Genomic DNA, 19,567 nt, shown 5'->3' on the forward strand with positions numbered 1-19,567 from the left:
CTCTATAAAGTAATACCGTGGTATTGCAGTATATAGAAAAAGCAATTGGACGGTTACAGGTTCAAGTCCGCTGAGGAGACCAAAAAATAAAGTTTTAAAAGGAAAAAAATGAAAAGATATAAGAGTTAAAATCACTCTCTTTTACCTCAGTGGAAATAAAAAACCATGGCAGAATTGCATTTTCTGCAATTTCACCACACCTGGAATTTTATTTCAGTTTTCGACGTCATGGAATCTACTATATAATTGTCTAAGGGTCACTTCCGTCTGTCTGTCCTTCTGTCACAGTTATTCATTCGCTGATTGGTCTCGGCAGCTGCCTGTCATGGCTGACGGGCACAGTCCGATTAGTCCCTCCCCTACTCCCCTGGACTCACTGCCCGGCGCCCGCTCCATAATCCCCTCCACTCACCGCTCACACAGGGTTAATGGCAGCGCTAACGGGCTGCGGTGTAACGCACTCCGTTACCACTGCTATTAACCCTGTGTGTTCCCAACTATTTAAAAATATGTCATGTTAAAAATAAAAAAAGCAAAAAACCTGCTATACTCACCATCCGTCGCCTTTCCCGCTCCTCACGACGCTCCCGCTCCATTGCAAGCGGCAGCTTCCGGTCCCAGGGCTGGTGTGCGACAAGGACCTGCCGTGACGTCACGGTCATGCGACCGCGACGTCATCACAGGTCCTGCTCATACCAGCCCTGGGACCGGAAGCTGACGCTTGCAATGGAGCGGTCCGGGGAGCGTTGCGAGGAGCGGGAAAGGCGGCAGATGGTGAGTATAGCAGGACTTCAACGGGCCTTCGGAAGGTGAGTATATGTTTATTTTTTTTTTAAGTCTCTATACTACGTGGCTCTGTATACTCCGTCGCTGTGCAATATACTATGTGGCTAGGCAATATACTACGCGACTGGGCAATATACTATGTGGCTGGGCAATATACTACGTGACTGGGCAATATACTACGTGGCTGGACAATATATATTCCGTCGCTGTGCAATATACTCCGTCGCTGTGCAATATACTACGTGGCTGGGCAATATACTACGTGGCTGGGCAATATACTACGTGACTGGGCAATATACTACGTGACTGGGCAATATACTACGTGGCTGGGCAATATACTACGTGGCTGGGCAATATACTACGTGACTGGGCAATATACTACGTGGCTGGGCAATATACTACGTGACTGGGCAATATACTACGTGGCTCTGCTATATACTATGTAGCTGTGCAATATACTACTTGGCTGGGCAATATACTACGTGACTGGGCAATATACTACGTCGCTGGGCAATATACTACGTGGCTGGGCAATATACTACGTGACTGGGCAATATACTACGTGGCTGGGCAATATACTACGTGACTGGGCAATATACTACGTGGCTCTGCTATATACTATGTAGCTGTGCAATATACTACGTGGCTGGGCAATATACTACATGGCTTTGTGCTGTATACTACATGGCTCTGTGCTGTATACTATGTGGCTGGGCAATATACTATGTGACTGGGCAATATACTACGTGACTGGGCAATATACTACGTGGCTGGGCAATATACTATGTGGCTGGGAAATATAGTACGTGACAGGGCAATATACTACGTGGCTGGGCAATATACTACATGGCTTTGTGCTGTATACTACATGGCTCTGTGCTGTATACTATGTGACTGGGCAATATACTATGTGGCTGGGCAATATACTATGTGGCTGGGCAATATACTATGTGACTGGGCAATATACTATGTGACTGGGCAATATACTACGTGGCTGGGCAATATACTATGTGGCTGGGAAATATGGTACGTGACAGGGCAACTACGTCGCTGGGCAATATACTATGTGGACATGCATATTCTAGAATACCCGATGCGTTAGAATCGGGCCACCATCTAGTGACAAAATAAATAGCGTTATTGAAAAGTACAGCTCGTCCTGTAAGAAACAAGCCATTGTACAGCTATGTGGTCAAAAATATAAAAAAGTTATGGCTCTTGGAAGAAGGGGAGGACCCGCCACAAAAGGAAAAATTGCCTGTAGAGGGTAGGGCGCATAGAGCTCTTTACTTGCACATCATACACACACGGCTCCGCTCCGCACACCTCATACACACACGGCTCTGCTCCGTACACCTCTTACACACACGGCTCCGCTCTGTACACCTCGTACACACACGGCTCCGCTCTGTACACCTCGTACACACACGGCTCTGCTCCGTACACCTCTTACACACACGGCTCCACTCCGTACACCTCGTACACACACGGCTCCGTACACCTCGTACACACACGGCTCTGCTACATTCACCCTGTAGATCCCTCCTGACCTCACACAGAACCTTCCCCTCATCCAGCACCATGACAACCAGCACAGCAGACAGAGTCCTGCATACACAGAGGCTGTTGATCATGTGACCCCTTGACTCCTCCCCTCCTGTGACCTCATCACAGGTCCTGTGCGCACAGAACAGCCATATATGTGGTGTGGGGCTCTGCAGGTGGAGGTAGGTGCTGAAGATTCCTCATTATTGGACACAAGGGACAGTAACCCCTGTATTGTTGCTTTCCAAGATGAAGTGTCTGATAAGTTTCTTTTTTTTTCCTCTCTGAAGAGGATATTTGCATGTTTAAATTCCCAGAGGAGCATGGCCTGTTAGTCTCGATGTGACACTCATGACAAGGAGAAACATTCCCCCTAAGACCTCCTGTTCAAGAGATGTATGTGACTATAATGGGACTGTGTGTTATAGGCAGGACGGGGCCATGACTGGATGCAGTGACAAAATTATTATATCTAAAGCGCCAACATACAGTACAGACCAAACGTTTGGACACGCCTCCTCATTTAAAGATTTTTCTGTATTTTCATGACTATGAAAATTGTACATTCACACTGCAGGCATCAAAACTATGAATTAACACATGTGGAATTATATACTTAACAAAAGAGTGTGAAACAAATGAAAATATGTCTTATAGTCTAGGTTCTTCAAAGTAGCCACCTTTTGCTTTGATGACTGCTTTGCACACGCTTGTCATTCTCTTGATGAGCTTCAAGAGGTAGTCACCGGGAATGGTCTTCCAACAATCTTGAAGGAGTTCCCAGAGATGCTTAGCACTTGTTGGCCCTTTTGCCTTCACTCTGCGGTCCAGCTCACCCCAAACCATCTTGATTGGGTTCAGGTCTGGTGACTGTGGAGGCCAGGTCATCTGGCGTAGCACCCCATCACTCTCCTTCTTGGTCTAATAGCCCTTACACAGCCTGGAGGTGTGTCTGGGGTCATTGTGCAGCGTCCCAGAGACCTGGTCGTTGCAGTATGGCCCCAGGGCGAGTAGCGGTACGTCCGATGGCACTAAAGAGTTCTCCTGACCAGGTATCACCAGAACACATTACACTTCACACTCCGGCCACTAGGGGGAGAAAAAGGCTTCATTTATTGGGCCACTCCTCACACTGGTAAAACTAGGGGCTGGGGAGGAAGTTAGTCAGAAGCTGACTGGGTTGGAACCAGGCAACATCCCGTGGCAGGGGGTGTTGCGGGGAGAAGACACAGGGGGGTTCCTGTCAGGCGTGGGAACCTGGCAGGTGCCTAGCGACAGAACAGAACGTAGGAGTAACTGACTTCACGCATTACTTTAAATTCCGCTGGACAGTCAATTATAGGTTGGCTGTCTACCTTCTACACCTACGAAGACATAGGGGGCAACATTGGGAGAGGGGCGTCTCTAGGGTCCCGGAAGACCTCCAAGCCTTCCCGTCAAACGGGTGGCGTCCTAGCCATAACATATCTGGGGGACGTTAGAAACTAGCAACATCTGGAACCAAAGAAAGAGAGAGAGAAAGCTGTAGAGAACGAACGAAAGAGAACAGCAGTTGTGAGGACTATTCCGAATGCTCAGCAGGGTAGGACTACAACACACAGGTGCTATTGGTAGGCAACGATTTCCATCTGTGAGGGAAACTCCGGATGTGCCCATCGGACCGGCCGGTCTCTGATAGCCCGGTTGAACGTGCTCTGGACTGAGTGTACTGAAGCCCTCAGTAAAAGGTAAAGAGACTGCAACCCTGTGTCCTCGTTATTGCCTGCACCTCACACCATCCACCCTACTGGGAAGCCCTGGGGACATACTTCACCTGTGGGAAGGTATACCATCCAGCTGCCATTCCATCACCCCAGCGGACCCTACAGCAGCGTCGGTCACCCTGACCGAACACCACAGGTGGCGTCACAAACTCCTGACAGACTATACTACCACCTTCATTGGACGCCCCTTAGGAGGGTCGCGGACCGGGTCTAGCCACCGTGACAGACTCAGAACCGAACCAGAGAGGCCCGGTACCGAAACGTCGTGGCCCTGTGACTGTGGGCGCTCCAACTTGGCGTCATGAACAGGATCGTACTTAAAGGGACTCTGTCACCTGAATTTGGCGGGACTGGTTTTGGGTCATATGGGCGGAGTTTTCGGGTGTTTGATTCACCCTTTCCTTACCTGCTGGCTGCATGCTGGCTGCAATATTGGATTGAAGTTCATTCTATGTCCTCCGTAGTACATGCCTGCGCAAAGCAATCTTGCCTTGTGCAGGCGTGTACTATGGAGGACAGAGAATGAACTTCAATCCAATATTGCAGCCAGCATGCAGCCAGCGAGTAAGGAAAGGGTGTATCAAACATCCGAAAACTCCGCCCATATGACCCAAAACCAGTCCCGCCAAATTCAGGTGACAGGTTCCCTTTAAGCCTGAAGAATTGGGTCATGTGTGCATTGGAACTGTGATTGAAACGTGTTGGACTGTGATTTATTGCAAAGACTGTGTATTGTTATCCGCCGCAAGATTCCCGCCAAAACTGCCGCCATTGTAGCGCCACGAGGAGCGCAAGAGAAGAAGAAAGGCGAAGTAGGCGTGAGCGAGCTGAAGAGCGCAAAAAGTAATGGCCGCCCAGTCTAAATATTTCTGCACTGTGAGGACGTGTCCGTCAGCAGCAGAGATCCGCCTCCTGATCCTCAATGGGGGGCGGAGGAACAAGAAACGCAACCGCCCACGAAGAAGAGAGCGGGAAAGAGACTAGGAGGCGACCCACGTGGAGGACGCCATGGCCAGCAGCTCAGACCCAGACTGCGGGGTTGAAGCGGAGGGCTCCCCCAGCTACCCGGACGAGCCCAGCAGCCAAACCTCCACCACTGGGACCGGTCTCCTGCAGAATGAGATGGAAGATCTCATGGAGCAGTTGCTCTAGTGGCGGCTGGAGGCTAAGGCCCCATGCCAAGAGACACCGGCGGAAGAACCCCTGATTCCGGACCCTCTGCTAACACCGGAGCCGACCGCAAGGGAAGAAGTCGCCTTGATCGGTGAGTCTGCCGACCCCGTCCCGCCGGCGAAGGACCTGTTAATCGGCCCCGTCGCAGCGCCTCCTCTCCCTGGGACCCATAGACTCCAGCGCCTTCCACAATGGGACCAACCCACGGGCATGGAGCACTTCCTCAAGGCCCCGATCTCGCCGCTTACCATACCAGGCGAGGTCTATGCAGAGCGTACAGTGTGCCGCTGGGTGAACCTGGGATCGAACATCATGGGGTTCCCTGGAGTGCAGACACAGGAGGGAGAGATGGTGGAGGCCCTTAGCTGGGAGCAGTACCAGGCCCAGCTGGATCGGCGGTGGGAGGAAACGGAGAGACAGCACCAGGCCCAGCGGGAAGCCCACTACCGGCGGGACCTTGAAGTGAAGGATCGGGCCCGCAAGGACCGTGCCACTCACCAGGCCCCGCGCAGGCAGGGCACCGTCATTGAGTTCCGGATCCGTGGGGGATGGGGCTTCATTAAGGAGCCGGACCTATATTCCGAGGTCTTTGTAAACCGAAGGGATGTAGAGTCCCATCTTAGAGAAGGCCACCCGGATCGGGACTTGTACAAGGGGGACAAAGTGACCTACACCCGGCACTTCGGGGAGAGGGTTTGGTTCGCCCTGAATGTGCGCAAGCAACCAGCCCCCATGTTATCATCAACCAAAGCGGCGGAGAAGTCGTCCCCCATAGCGAGGGTGCCCCCTTGTGATCGAACCACGACTGTCACTAAGACCACGGTGGTGACCCCTACATGCACTGTTGTAAAGACCACCACCTGTACTGTGGATACTGTTACTACGGTGGTGGCGGAGAGCTCGACATCGGAAGAGGTTGGCGTATCGGTTGCTGCGAGGTCCAGGACAATTGCAACACAGACCCCTGACTGGAGTCCAGGAGCTCCTGTGACCACGCCGAGTGCCCATGCGTACCCGGCGGGATGGCCCCGCCCACTGCTGCCGGCGGAGCTGTCCCGGTCATCAGAATCGCAGAAATAAACCTCGAAAACCGGAATATGTAAATAGTTAACTGTTTCCTGCTGCTACCTTAGACCCGTTCAGGGTTAACTCCTAGGGATCCCTTTGTTTACCCGGGATCCCTATTGTTTTCTATTGTTTGTCTTTTTCTACTGTTCATCACTGTTTAAAGACTGCCGAATCATGGACGGCGAATGATTCACAAACTGGTCCTGTAAATAGTTGCACCTTCTTAAAGGTGCCCCCTACTGGTTTTATAAGTCAAAGAAGACTTTGCGAAGACTTTGTGAAGACCTGCTGCAGAAAGACTTGCTTGCCGAAAAGAGAATCTGCACAGAGACTTGGGTCCCTCTTAAAGGGAATGTTGATGATTGTTTTACTGAAACGTTAATAATGTTGAAGGATTTAGAAAGTTTTGATAATGTTAATAAAGATTGAGGACAGGAAAGTCTGAAGTGAGCCCACAGGGGTTAGAGAGAGAGTCCTCCTGAGAAACGTAGAAAGATGGTCGGCGCAATGGCAGTAGGCTCAGCCAAAGGAGCTAGGCGGTCCTGCATTGGCGAAGTGAGAACGGAAAAGAAGGTTGAGTTGTTATAGTACTTTTTAGTAGGCCTTTAGTGGGTTCAGCTTATACGCCCTTAAAGGAAGAGTTAGCTGTTTGTTCGAAAAATTTTGCACTTAGTAGAATACCCGGCTGGGTACAGAAAGTTATTTATAGTCTAAACGTTATTTAAAAATATATATATATATATATACATTTAAAACTGTTATTTTTGTTTGTAACGTTCAAGTGTCCTCACCTCCCATAAAGGGAAGCACCTTTTCTATTTATTGTTCTTAGCATTTAAAAATTTTGCATGTCTTTCACTGCATTATATTGTTCTTCTCACCAGTCCAGGAGTACTGGATTTAAACGGGGGGGGGGGGGAGTGCAGCGCCCCAGAGACCTGGTCGTTGCAGTATGGCCCCAAGGCGAGTAGCGGTACGTCCGATGGCACTAAAGAGTTCTCCTGACCAGGTATCACCAGAACACATTACACTTCACACTCCGGCCACTAGGGGGAGAAAAAGGCTTCATTTATTGGGCCACTCCTCACACTGGTAAAACTAGGGGCTGGGGAGGAAGTTAGTCAGAAGCTGACTGGGTTGGAACCAAGCAACATCCCGTGGCAGGGGCTGTTGCGGGGAGAAGGCACAGGGGGGTCCCTATCAGGCGTGGGAACCTGGCAGGTGCCTAGCGACAGAACAGAACGTTACGGAACCGCGCCTGCACACCTTGCGGCGGTATCCTAAGGAAGAGACAAGAGGGGAAGAATATTGTGGAACAGTGTAAACGAGATCAGCACCAAGGAGAGCCAGTAAGAGTCGTGCCGAGAGAGGAAGGCAACATCTTACTGAGGCGCGTAGTCGGTGGCCGGATCACCGTAGGAGTAACTGACTTCACGCATTACTTTAAATTCCGCTGGACAGTCAATTATAGGTTGGCTGTCTACCTTCTACACCTACGAAGACATAGGGGGCAACATTGGGAGAGGGGCGTCTCTAGGGTCCCGGAAGACCTCCAAGCCTTCCCGTCAAACGGGTGGCGTCCTAGCCATAACATATCTGGGGGACGTTAGAAACTAGCAACATCTGGAACCAAAGAAAGAGAGAGAGAGAGAAAGCTGTAGAGAACGAACGAAAGAGAACAGCAGTTGTGAGGACTATTCCGAATGCTCAGCAGGGTAGGACTACAACACACAGGCGCTTTTGGTAGGCAACGATTTCCATCTGCGAGGGAAACTCTGGATGTGCCCATCGGACCGGCCGGTCTCTGATAGCCCGGTTGAACGTGCTCTGGACTGGGTGTACTGAAGCCCTCAGTAAAGACTCACCTCTTCCAACAAGTCTACAGCCTGCAGTGATCCTGAAGTTACTGAACCGCCGCACAACCTGCCCTACCCTCTCCTAGTGTTTCATCACCCATCCCCTGCAGACTGTGAGCCCTCGCGGGCAGGGTCCTCCCTCCTAATGTACCCGTTTGCCTTGTTATCTGCTCATGTTTAATGTATTTGTCTATATTTGCCCCGTATTCACATGTAAAGCGCCATGGAATAAATGGCGCTATAAAAATGTATAATAATAACTAAACGCAAACCAGATGGAATAGTATGCCGCTGCAAGATGCTGTGGTAGCCATGCTGGTTCAGTATGCCTTCAATTTTGAATAAATCCCCAACAGTGTCACCAGCAAAGCACCATCACACCTCCTCCATGCTTCACGGTGGGAACCAGGCATGTAGAGTCCATCCGTTCACCTTTTCTGCGTCGCACAAAGACAAGGTGGTTGGAACCAAAGCTCTCAAATTTGGATTTGTCAGACCAAAGCACAGATTTCCACTGGTGTAATGTCCATTCCTTGTGTTCTTTAGCCCAAACAAGTCTCTTCTGCTTGTTGCCTGTCCTTAGCAGTGGTTTCATAGCAGCTATTTTACCATGAAGGCCTGCTGCACAAAGTCTCCTCTTAACAGTTGTTGTAGAGATGTCTGCTGCTAGAACTCTGTGTGGCATTGACCTGGTCTCTAATCTGAGCTGCTGTTAACCTGCGATTTCTGAGGCTGGTGACTCGGATAAACTTATCCTCAGAAGCAGAGGTGACTCTTGGTCTTCCTTTCCTGGGGCGGTCCTCATGTGAGCCAGTTTCTTTGTAGCGCTTGATGGTTTTTGCCACTGCACTTGGGGACACTTTCAAAGTTTTCCCAATTTTTCGGACTGACTGACCTTCATTTCTAAAAGTAATGATGGCCACTCGTTTTTCTTTACTTAGCTGCTTTTTTCTTGCCATAATACAAATTCTAACAGTCTATTCAGTAGGACTATCAGCTGTGTATCCACCAGACTTCTGTACAACACAACTGATGCTCCCAACCCCATTTATAAGGCAAGAAATTCCACTTATTAAACCTGACAGGGCACACCTGTGAAGTGAAAACCATTCCCGGTGACTACCTCTTGCAGCTCGTCAAAAGAATGCCAAGATTGTGCAAAGCCATCATCAAAGCAAAAGGTGGCTACTTTGAAGAACCTAGAATATAAGACATATTTTTGGTTGTTTCACACTTTTTTGTTAAGTATATAATTCCATATGTATTAATTCATAGTTTTGATGCCTTCAGTGTGAAGGTACAATTTTCATAGTCATGAAAATACAGAAAAATCTTTAAATGAGAAGGTGTGTCCAAACTTTTGGTCTGTATTGTATTCCGCAGCACTGTACATTTTAGAGGGGATTTGTAAAGACAATAGACATTACAGCGACTGATGAGCGAGTATACTCTTTTCCCGGGTTTTCTCGAGCACGCTCGGGTGGTCTCCCAGTATTTATGACTGCTCAGAGATTTAGTTTTCATCACAGCAGCTGAATGATTTACAGCTACTAGTCAGCCTGAGTACATGTGGAGGTTGCCTGGTTGCTAGGGAATCCCCACATGTAATCAAGCTGGCTAGTAGCCGCAAATCGTCTAGCTGCGGTGATGAAAACTAAATCTCCGAGCAGTCATAAATACTCAGAGACCACCTTAGCGTGCTCCGGGAAAACCCGGAACACCAAAGCCCTAGGCGCACTACTACAATAATAGAAAATAAAAATATATGGGGTGCAAGTGAGTGATAAACCGAAATGAACAAAAGGGAAGAAAAAAGCATCACTCCAAATATGCACACCTCATACATAAGACAAAATACTAGAACATGTTAGAAAAAACAAGATTGTTTATTGGCACACCACACAAATCAAAACATTAAAAAAAAACAGCAAAAAGGCACCCTGTCCATACACAATATTGCAGAAATACCAAATATTGTATACACAATAAATGCAATCTAATGTGACCAAATAAATGCCAGCCCATGCATCTGAATAATTGGGCCTACTTAGAGCAAGCCAAAAGGATCGTCATCAGGCTAGAAAAAAGCCCCAGAGAACCACAGTTGTAAAAGATAGGATAATATAACCAGGCGAAGCCTAGGTCCATATAATAACCCCTATTTGGCTCATGGGATAAATGTGCTCCCAAGCTGGCTAACTAATCAAAAGAATCCCAAGCAAACCATAAATCTGGTACACAAATTCGGAAATATGTTAGGAAAGGCCCTAGAAAATGCTGATGCTAAATTACCCAGTACAGGATAGTCATCAAGCTGAGGTACACAGGCCTGCAAGAGGAAGGACAGGGGCCAATGCAGCCCCACGCGTATAGCCCTCACTGACAGGGCTACATCAGGGGAGATAATGGTGTGTGTCAAGACTCTTGTTTAAATACAAGACAAATAATAAGCATGAATGGCACACCTGTGAGAGAGAGGTGGAGACGCTGATGGAAAGTAACTGCAGGACAGGAGGCGTGGCCAGAAACCGGCATTCACACATGTAGAGTCAGATGAGGCCGGGTATGAGAACTCACGCCGTAGTTAAACAGTAAGGAACTCGGCCAGCCTGAGGTAAACCAAAGGGCTGTGTCTACAAAGTAGTAATCCCTGCGCAAACGCAGAAGAAGAGGCAGGCAAAGACGTACTGCGCCTGATTAAATGAAAGGAAGGCAGCTGCGTGTGCGCAGCAACATAGCCGAGAGCCGGATGGGATACATGCAGAGTCACGTGAGGCCGAGTATGACAACCCTCACCGTGACTAATAATGAACCCCACATAGTGTGAAACACCAAACCAAAAAGGGGGCATGTACATAAACCCAAGGTCCACGCGCAAACGCAGAATAATCGGCAAGATAAGCCGTGTTGCGCATAGACCAGATGAAAAAGTGGAAAAAGGCTCCAATTTCCAAATATAATGGTTCAAGGAATACCAAACCGCGTCTATTCCTCAGAGACAACTTGATGGTAAAAACGAGTACATAATCAGTCTCATCCCAGAAAGCCTGTAAACAGGAGCTCTTCATTGAGACCCGCTGGAGTCACTGAGCCAAGGTTAAAGATCCAGCGGGACTCACAGCGTAATAGCAAGGGTTTAAATGGACCACCCCTATTAGAGGTTTGGATATGCTCCAAACCCACTACCCTAGTATTGCAAACCCGTCCCGCATGGTGGGAGAGGAAATGGGCCGCCACTGGGGTAAGGACTTTACCTCTGGACCGATCGCTAGAGGCCAGGTTGATCGTGGAGAAGTGTTTTTGCACCCTCCGTCGCAACTCCTCCGACGTTTGCCCCACATATACAAGCTGACATGGACAAATCAAGGCATAGACAACTCACGCAGTCTTACAATTAATATAAGTTAAAAGTCTATGCTTAATTCCGTCCCGGGGGTTGACGAAAAAGTCCCTAGTAGCCACCTACGAGTTTACTCGCTCATCACTATTTACAGCATAACAACAGTTACCAAGAGGCGTGAGGGCCCTGCTCGCAAGCTTACAATCTATGATGAAAAGAGGAGACACGAGAGGTGGATGGTAACAATTGCTTTCGTTGTTCGGACCAGCCATAGTGTAAGAATCAGGTGTTCATGTAAAGCTGCATTAACCAGTTAACAGCCTAAATGTGTAACAGTACTCATACAGAGATCTATTAAATGCATAAAGTGTGTGAGAACATGATGCGAGGAACTTGGTTATGGTGAAAATTTTGAATGGGCCACACAGGCATACTTAGATTAAAGGGAACCTGTCACCCCCAAAATGGAAGATCAACTAAGGCCACCGACATCAGGGGCTTATCTGCAGCATTCTGTAATGCTGTATATAAGCCCCCGATGTATCCTGAAAGATGAGAAAAAGAGGTTAGATTATACTCACCGGGGCGGGCGGGTGATCCGATCCGATGGGCGTCGCGGTCCGGGGCCTTCCATCTCCTTTCGATGACGTCCTCTTCTTGTCTTCACGCTGCGGCTCCTGCGCAGGCGTACTTTGTCTGCCCTGTTGAGGGCAGAGCAAAGTACTGCAGTGCGCAGGCGCCGGGCAAGGTCAGAGAGGTTTAAGACAAGAAGAGGACTTCATCCTATGAAGATGGGAGGCCCCAGACCGGACCGCGACGCCCATCGGACCGGACCGCAGCGGGAACGCCCCTGGGTGAGTATAATCTAACCTCTCTTTTCCCTTCACCATGACAGCACCGTACGTGAGAGATGGCATCCGCCCCCAGGAACAGGAAACCTGCAGCAGAAATAAAAGAAGGTGGTGGCACCTCTCTCCTCAGTTTGGTTTCCTGTTCCTGCAGGTGGATGCCTGTGGCAGAGAGCTTACCTCCAGAGGGATCTCCCCCTGATGATTGCCAGTCTGGAGGCTGAGGTCCGCGGTGGGGTAGCCGTACTCGGCGGCATCACGTGCGGTGCTGTTAGGGAATCCTGAGGCTGAGGGAACTGCTACGTGCCGCGCCTCATCCCCCCCCCCCCCCCCCCGCTGGAGTCCCCGACGTCCGCTCCGTTCAGGAGGCTGGTCCGGGAAAAGGGGCGTATCCTTCACTGACGCTGGCGACTTCCGGTCGCTCAGGAAGTGACGTCACACACCGGGGGAGCCGGTGTTCTGGACACTTCCGGGCGGAAGTTGCTCCAGATGCGCGCACACCGCTCCTACCTTATAAAAGGGCAAAAGTGAATGTGGCAACTACCTTCTAAACATGGCAGAGCCCGCAGTGGATCCTGACATACTGGCGGGACCTGTAGCCAAGATGAATGAAGAGGCACAAGCTACCTGGGTACCCACGGCCCTGGAGGTGTGAGTGCCTTTGTAAGGCAAGACACACATACTGATGTCCTTTACACCATGTATTTTTTAGGGAAAGAAAGCTACCTCAAAACAGAAGAATAGGGCTTGTGCACTTTGCAAAGAAACCCTCCCTAGACTGTACAGCAAAAAAATCTGCCAGCCTTGCATTGATAAAACAGTAGCAGAAGAGACTTCTTCCCTATTGCAGAATATTAAATCGATCATACCGGAGGAAGTTAAATCAACTGGTAAAGATACAATTAAAACACCATGCAACAAAGGGAACTCCTCCTCCCCCTCCCCCAACAAGTGTCCAGAGGTCTGATGTAGATTCAGGAGAAGAGGCGGGAGAATTAACCCCTTCTGATTCCTCAGACCTGGACTCCTCAGATGAGGAGTATGTCCGCCCTTATTTTCAATCCGTAGATATCGGAAAATTGCTCAAACTTGTTAGGGCGACTATGGGGGTAGAAACCCCTAGAGAGCCACAATCAATTCAGGACACTGTGTTCAGCAATCTGGAAGGGAAAAAGAGCATTTTTTTTCCTTTTCATGATAATATCTTAAACATGATCAAGAGAGAGTGGAAAAAAACAAATAAAAAGATATATATCCCGCAGGCATTAAAACGCAAATACCCTTTTGATGAAGAGGTCTGTTGTGAATTCTGTTGTCAGGCTCCCTCCTGTGGTCATGAATGGTACTTCGGCTGGTTCTGTCCATGGACTTTCTCTGGTGCCTGTGGGTGTTTCTGAGTTTCCTTCCACAGGTGACGAGGCTAATTCGTTAGTGGGCTGCTCTATTTAACTCCACTTAGATCTTTGCCCCATGCCAGCTGTCAATGTTGTACTATGGCTCTAGTTCGCTCCTGGATCGTTCTGAGTTCCTGTTGCTCCAGCAGAAGCTAAGTTCCTCTGTGCTATTTTGCTTGTTTGCTATTTTTTCTGTCCAGCTTGCTTTTGTCAATATTGCCTTGCTTGCTGGAAGCTCTGGGATGCAGAGGGGCGCCTCCCGCACCGTGAGTCGGTGCGGAAGGTATTTTTCCCTGCACTCTCTGCGTGGTCTTTTGTAGGTTTTTGTGCTGACCGCAAAGTAACCTTTTCTATCCTCGGTCTGTTCAGTAAGTCGGGCCTCTCTTTGCTAAATCTATTTCATCTCTGTGTTTGTATTTTCGTCTTTACTCACAGTCATTATATGTGGGGGGCTGCCTTTTCCTTTGGGGAATTTCTCTGAGGCAAGGTAGGCTTTATTTTTCTATCTTCAGGGCTAGCTAGTTTCTTAGGCTGTGCCGAGTTGCATAATGAGCGTTAGGCGCAATCCACGGCTATTTCTAGTGTGTTTTGATAGGTTTAGGGATTGCGGTCAGCAGAGTTCCCACGTCCCAGAGCTCGTCCTTATTATCAGTAACTATCAGGTCCATTATTTGTCCAAACCACCGGATCATAACAGAGGTCTGTGAAAAGTGGGAAAAGGCTCCTAGGTTAGATGCAGCCATTGCTAGTACCTCTAAAGGAGTAGTGCTACCATTTGAGGACATGGGAGCCCTAAGACGCGTTTCGGCATTTGGATATTCAAACATGACCCCTGACGAAGGTGCCAACCGAAACAGGCGTTGGGGCGGTCAGGCGGATCCTCTGGGCCACCACTGTAACTCCTCATACAGGTAACAAGTGCATCTTTTAACTTTATTGAATACTCTCTTCTTATGGCACGGTTACCACCCAGCTGGAGTGAGGATTACTAAGTCCCTATTCTGCTGATCTCCATGCTGTGATTACTTGTACTACATGTCGCATGCACTTACTTCTGTTTTTGATAAAATTCATATTATTCGACATGTAGATATATTCATATGGGGTGTTTTCAGTATTTAAATTTACTTTTTTGCAAATATACCCATGTTGTACTTTTGGCCCAATTGTGATTCTGCCGACCCTTGAGCGTTTTTTATCCCCTCCTTTCTATGTTTTCATAGATGTTGTTACACTTCCTGCACAATGTACTTTTCAATAAAATTTATACTTTTTCTATATACACTTTGGACTGCTTTTTATCGTGAGGTTTCTAGCCTCTATTTTTGTTAGCACCTTAAAAGTGCAAGTCTCCGCCCTGGGTGTGTTGTTTGATCAAAAACTTGCTGACCACCCTTGGGTCTATAGGTTCATCCGAGCCTCCTTTGAAGCCAGACCCTCAAAATTACTACCTAAAGTGGCTCCCTGGGATCTAAATTTAGTTTTAAATGCCCTAACCTCCTGCCCCCTTTGAGCCTCTCTCTTCCATTTCAATAAAGGCCTTAACCCTAAAAACGGTCCTCCTGGTTGCCTTAACTTCAGCTCGATGTACCTGCGAGCTGCAAGCTATTTCGGTAAATCCCCCTTACACTACCTTTCAGGATGACAAAGTGATTATTAAAACTGACCCAGCCTTCCTTCCAAAGGTCAACTCAAAATTCCATAGAGACCAGGAAATAATATTGCCCTCATTTTGTCCTCAACCAAAATCCCAGGGAGAACAAACCTTCCATTGTCTTGATGTTAGACGCTGCCTGCTTCAATACATAGAAGCCACAAAATCTTGGCATCAGTCATCAGCCCTTTTTGTCTCCTTCCTGGGGACAAACGGGGAAAAGGCCACAAGGTCAACTATTGCATGGTGGTTGCGTGCGGCTATTTCACTTTCATATTCCTCCTCTGGTCAAGTTCCCCCACTTGGTGTTATGGCTCACTCGACGCATGCTATTGCCACATCCTGGGCAGAAAGAGCAAATGCTTCTGTGGAACAGATTTGTAGAGCGGCGGTATGGTCTTCACCCTCCACCTTCTTCCGACATTATAGGCTAGACTTAGGTCTGTCAAACCTTTCTTTTGAGAGAAAAGTACTATCTGCTGTTGTCCCACGCTAGGAGTCTTTCTATTTCTTCCTCTCACGTACGGTGCTGTCATGGTGAAGAGAAAAAATGATAATTACTTACCGGTAATTTGATTTTCCAGAACCATGACAGCACCGCATTAACTCCCACCCTATCTTGGTAATGGTTGTGTGATGCACACACACAAAAAAAAAAAGAAATATACATATATAGAAACAAATAAGTGACTATACAAAATGAATGTGACATACGTGTGTGTACTAACAAGGTGACCATCTTTCATACTCTGAAACAAACTGAGGAGAGAGGTGCCGCCCCCTTCTTTTACCTCTGCTGCAGGTTTCCTGTTCCTGGGGGCGGATGCCATCTCTCACGTATGGTGCTGTCATGGTTCTGGAAAATCAAATTACCGGTAAGTAATTATCATTTTTCTCATCTTTCAGGATACATCGGGGGCTTATCTACAGGATTACAGAATGCTGTAGATAAGCCCCTGATGGCTTTAGACTTAGCTCAACTTCTATTTTGGGGGCGACAGGTTCCCTTTAATGTGTTGAGGTGGTAGGCCTGTCTGAAGAAATGCGTTTTTAGGGCACGCTTAAAACTGTGGGGATTAATCGTATTAACTTGCGTAGTGAATTCCAAAGAATTGGCGCAGCACGTGAGAAGTCTTGGAGACGGGAGTGGGAGGTTCTGATTATGGAGGATGTTAACCTCAGGTCATTAGCAGAACGGAGGGAACGGGTAGGGTGGTAGACTGAGACGAGGGACGAGATGTAGGGTGGTGCTGAGCCATGGAGTTCTAAGTGAGAGTGATAAGTTTATATTGAATTCTGGAGTGGATGGGTAATCAGTGTAATGACTGGCACAAGGTAGAGGCATCGGTTGGTGAGGAATATAATACTGGCTGCCGCATTCAAGACATATTGGAGAGGTAATAGTGATCATGTGACGCCGGTAACAGCTCCGGAGATTTCTTACATGGGATCTTTTTGATGTTACATCTTCATCTCTCCCCATTCAGGTCCCTACAATATCGGATCCTCTCAGTGGAGATCTTCTATATAAGAGAATTCTCCTGAGTGACCCTACAAGGACGGATAGGGACAGGGACAAGATGGCGGAGAGGATATTACACCTCACCCTAGAGATCCTCTTCCGGCTTACTGGAGAGGTGAGAGATTCTGATGACGTCACATTACATCATTCTTATCTTTGGGAATAACAGATGGACAGAACTGGAGAGGTGAGGACTCTGGGAATGTCTGTAATGAGGTTTATTAATGTGTCTCTCCATAACCAGGATTACACAGTAGTGAAGAAGACCTCTAGTGAGCGCTGTCAGGCCCCAGTGTCTGAGGAATGGGGAAGACACCTGAGCCTAATCATGGGGCCTCCACCTCATCCCATGATACATGAGGATATCAATGAGCAGAAGATCCTAGAACTCACGTACAAGATGATTGAGCTGCTAGCTGGAGAGGTGACACTGCTGGGAATGCTGGGACATTATACAGTAACGCTATGGAGGGATCGGGGGATGACGGTATCATTGTATGTATCAGGTTCCTATAAGGTGTCAGGATGTCGCCATCTATTTCTCCATGGAGGAGTGGGAGTATTTAGAAGGACACAAAGATCTGTACAAGGACGCCATGATGGAGGTTCCCCAGCCCCTCACATCACCAGGTAATAGACAGGACTCAATACACACGGCCTATAATTATCTGTATGTAAAGAATGAATTCAGTCCCTGTATGTGTTTCTTTCAGTTCTATCCAGTGAGAGGACAACACCAGAGAGATGTTCCCATCCTCTTCTTCCATGGGACTGTAAACAAGATCCCAATGTTCCTCAGGATCATCAGGTAGATGGAGAGAAAGTGTCATGAGATCTCCCCTATGATGTGTAGAAGGCTGTGAAGGTCTTTTGTTCAGTCTTGTTTTATCCACCAGTATTCTATGTCGAACAGCCAAATCTGTTTGAGACACCGGCCCCTTCATGAACAGTTAACTCGTATGGAAATTAGACCAGTGTTTAGTTTTCCTTGCACTCACATTAGAATGAGGAAATTGCTCGATCTAAGTACCTTTTAAATGGCTTCACATGCAATGTTGTGTTTTCAAGGAAAAACTGACTGTTACATTTTTTTTTGCCAATTATTAACAAAAAACTATCCGCACTATAACCTGAGCACAGATGTAGATCAGTGATGTCTTTGATCAGCGTTCTGGCATTGCAGGATGCACATAGGGATGTGGTGCAGATGTAAACATTGAAAACCGACAGAAAATAAATGTCCTTTAGCAAAATGTTAACGATGATACTGATCAATGAAGGGCAAAACTGATCTGAACACAGTGACATCAAGACAACGCACGGAGGTTATAAAAAAAACTAAATAAATAAATAAAGCTGGAGAGCACAGATGCTCAGCGGTTGCAGGATGCAATTTTAGTGTGGGACTGGGAGTTTGGGGATTAGGAGATGAGGTAGCTGCAGAGATCAGGATAGATACTATAACCGATCAGAACCAACAGCATAGATTACAGCCGACAGCAGAAGATCCACTGATTTCTCAGAGGAACACGAATGATTTCTATACAACTGATCTGCATATTATTATTTGCTATAAATCTCTGTGACTCCAATAGGCCTATTTTTGCTGACTGATTTATCAGAGCCCTTTAGAGGTGTCGCACTACCATCACTGCTCAGTTTTGGAGTGGATGATTGGGACTGTCTCAGACAGGCCAAATTACCACTTTATAGAACTTCTTCAGGAGCGTGTGCCACCTCACTACCTGGATCTACTCCAACAACATTTGCTTCCGTCACCATGTGCCATTATACTCATTCATTTTTACTAGGATTTCTAGTGCTGCTCAGTCAGGCAGATTGGATGTATCTGACGCTCTATAACTCAGCAGGAGAAATCATCTCGCTGCTGTGGCCAATGGGGCAGTACCACATCCTACTTAATCTTCCAGCGTAGTGATAGGAGCTGCCATGTATTGTGCTTAGTTTACCTCTGACATTTCTGGTGCTATTCCTGCCTGTATCCTGATTATGACATGGCTAGCTCCTGACTGTCTCGTTTCGGCTATCCCTACTGACATTGACCTTGGCCTGTCTGACTTTTGTTTTTGACTGTCCTCCTTGTATCTGACCTGGGCTATTAATCTAACTATGGTTTTGTCTCTGGTTCATTGTTCCTGTTATTGGCCTGGCTAGTTTGATCACTCTTGCCTTAGGCTCACTTCTCCAACGGGCAGCTACTCCAGGTTGCTCTATTATAAGTCCAAATCCCTTTATAGGGGTTAAAGGGTCAAGGTCACAGTTTCTCTGAGACCTGTTGGATGAAGTGGTTACCACGCAGTTGTAGTCTTTTTAGCTCACAGTCTCTGACACACTTTTTACTGGGGGCTACTTCTGCACGTCAGGGCAAAAAGACTGCGATTCGTCTGTCAGAATTGACTGCCTAATCACAGTGATCATCGAATAATAGACCAATAATTTTTTGAACAATAAGTGGAGATAGTGTGCCGTCAGGAAAAACAGCTATTTTAACTCTGTCATCATATGATTAAACTTGGTTGCCTCTTCCTGCTGCAGTTACATGTTCATTGCTTTGCAGGGACTCCTTGCCCACAGTATGTGTATGGCGAATGTCTGGC

At 47.7% G+C, this 19,567-nt stretch overlaps 1 protein-coding gene across 1 annotated transcript in view; it reads left to right on the plus strand.

Moving 5' to 3' along the window:
- The first annotated feature begins 2,463 nt into the window (after positions 1-2,463).
- The window catches only part of LOC138664148 (zinc finger protein 665-like), an 85,697-nt gene continuing 68,593 nt past the window's right edge, over positions 2,464-19,567 (plus strand). Inside the window, exons 1-5 of the mRNA XM_069750590.1 lie at positions 2,464-2,513; positions 16,915-17,064; positions 17,194-17,373; positions 17,456-17,579; positions 17,663-17,757. Of these exons, the coding sequence (XP_069606691.1) occupies positions 2,487-2,513; positions 16,915-17,064; positions 17,194-17,373; positions 17,456-17,579; positions 17,663-17,757 (576 nt within the window). The 5' untranslated portion in view covers positions 2,464-2,486. The remainder of the gene's footprint in view (positions 2,514-16,914; positions 17,065-17,193; positions 17,374-17,455; positions 17,580-17,662; positions 17,758-19,567) is intronic.

The sequence above is a fragment of the Ranitomeya imitator genome, chromosome 2 (assembly GCF_032444005.1).
Source record: "Ranitomeya imitator isolate aRanImi1 chromosome 2, aRanImi1.pri, whole genome shotgun sequence".
NCBI lineage: Eukaryota > Metazoa > Chordata > Amphibia > Anura > Dendrobatidae > Ranitomeya > Ranitomeya imitator.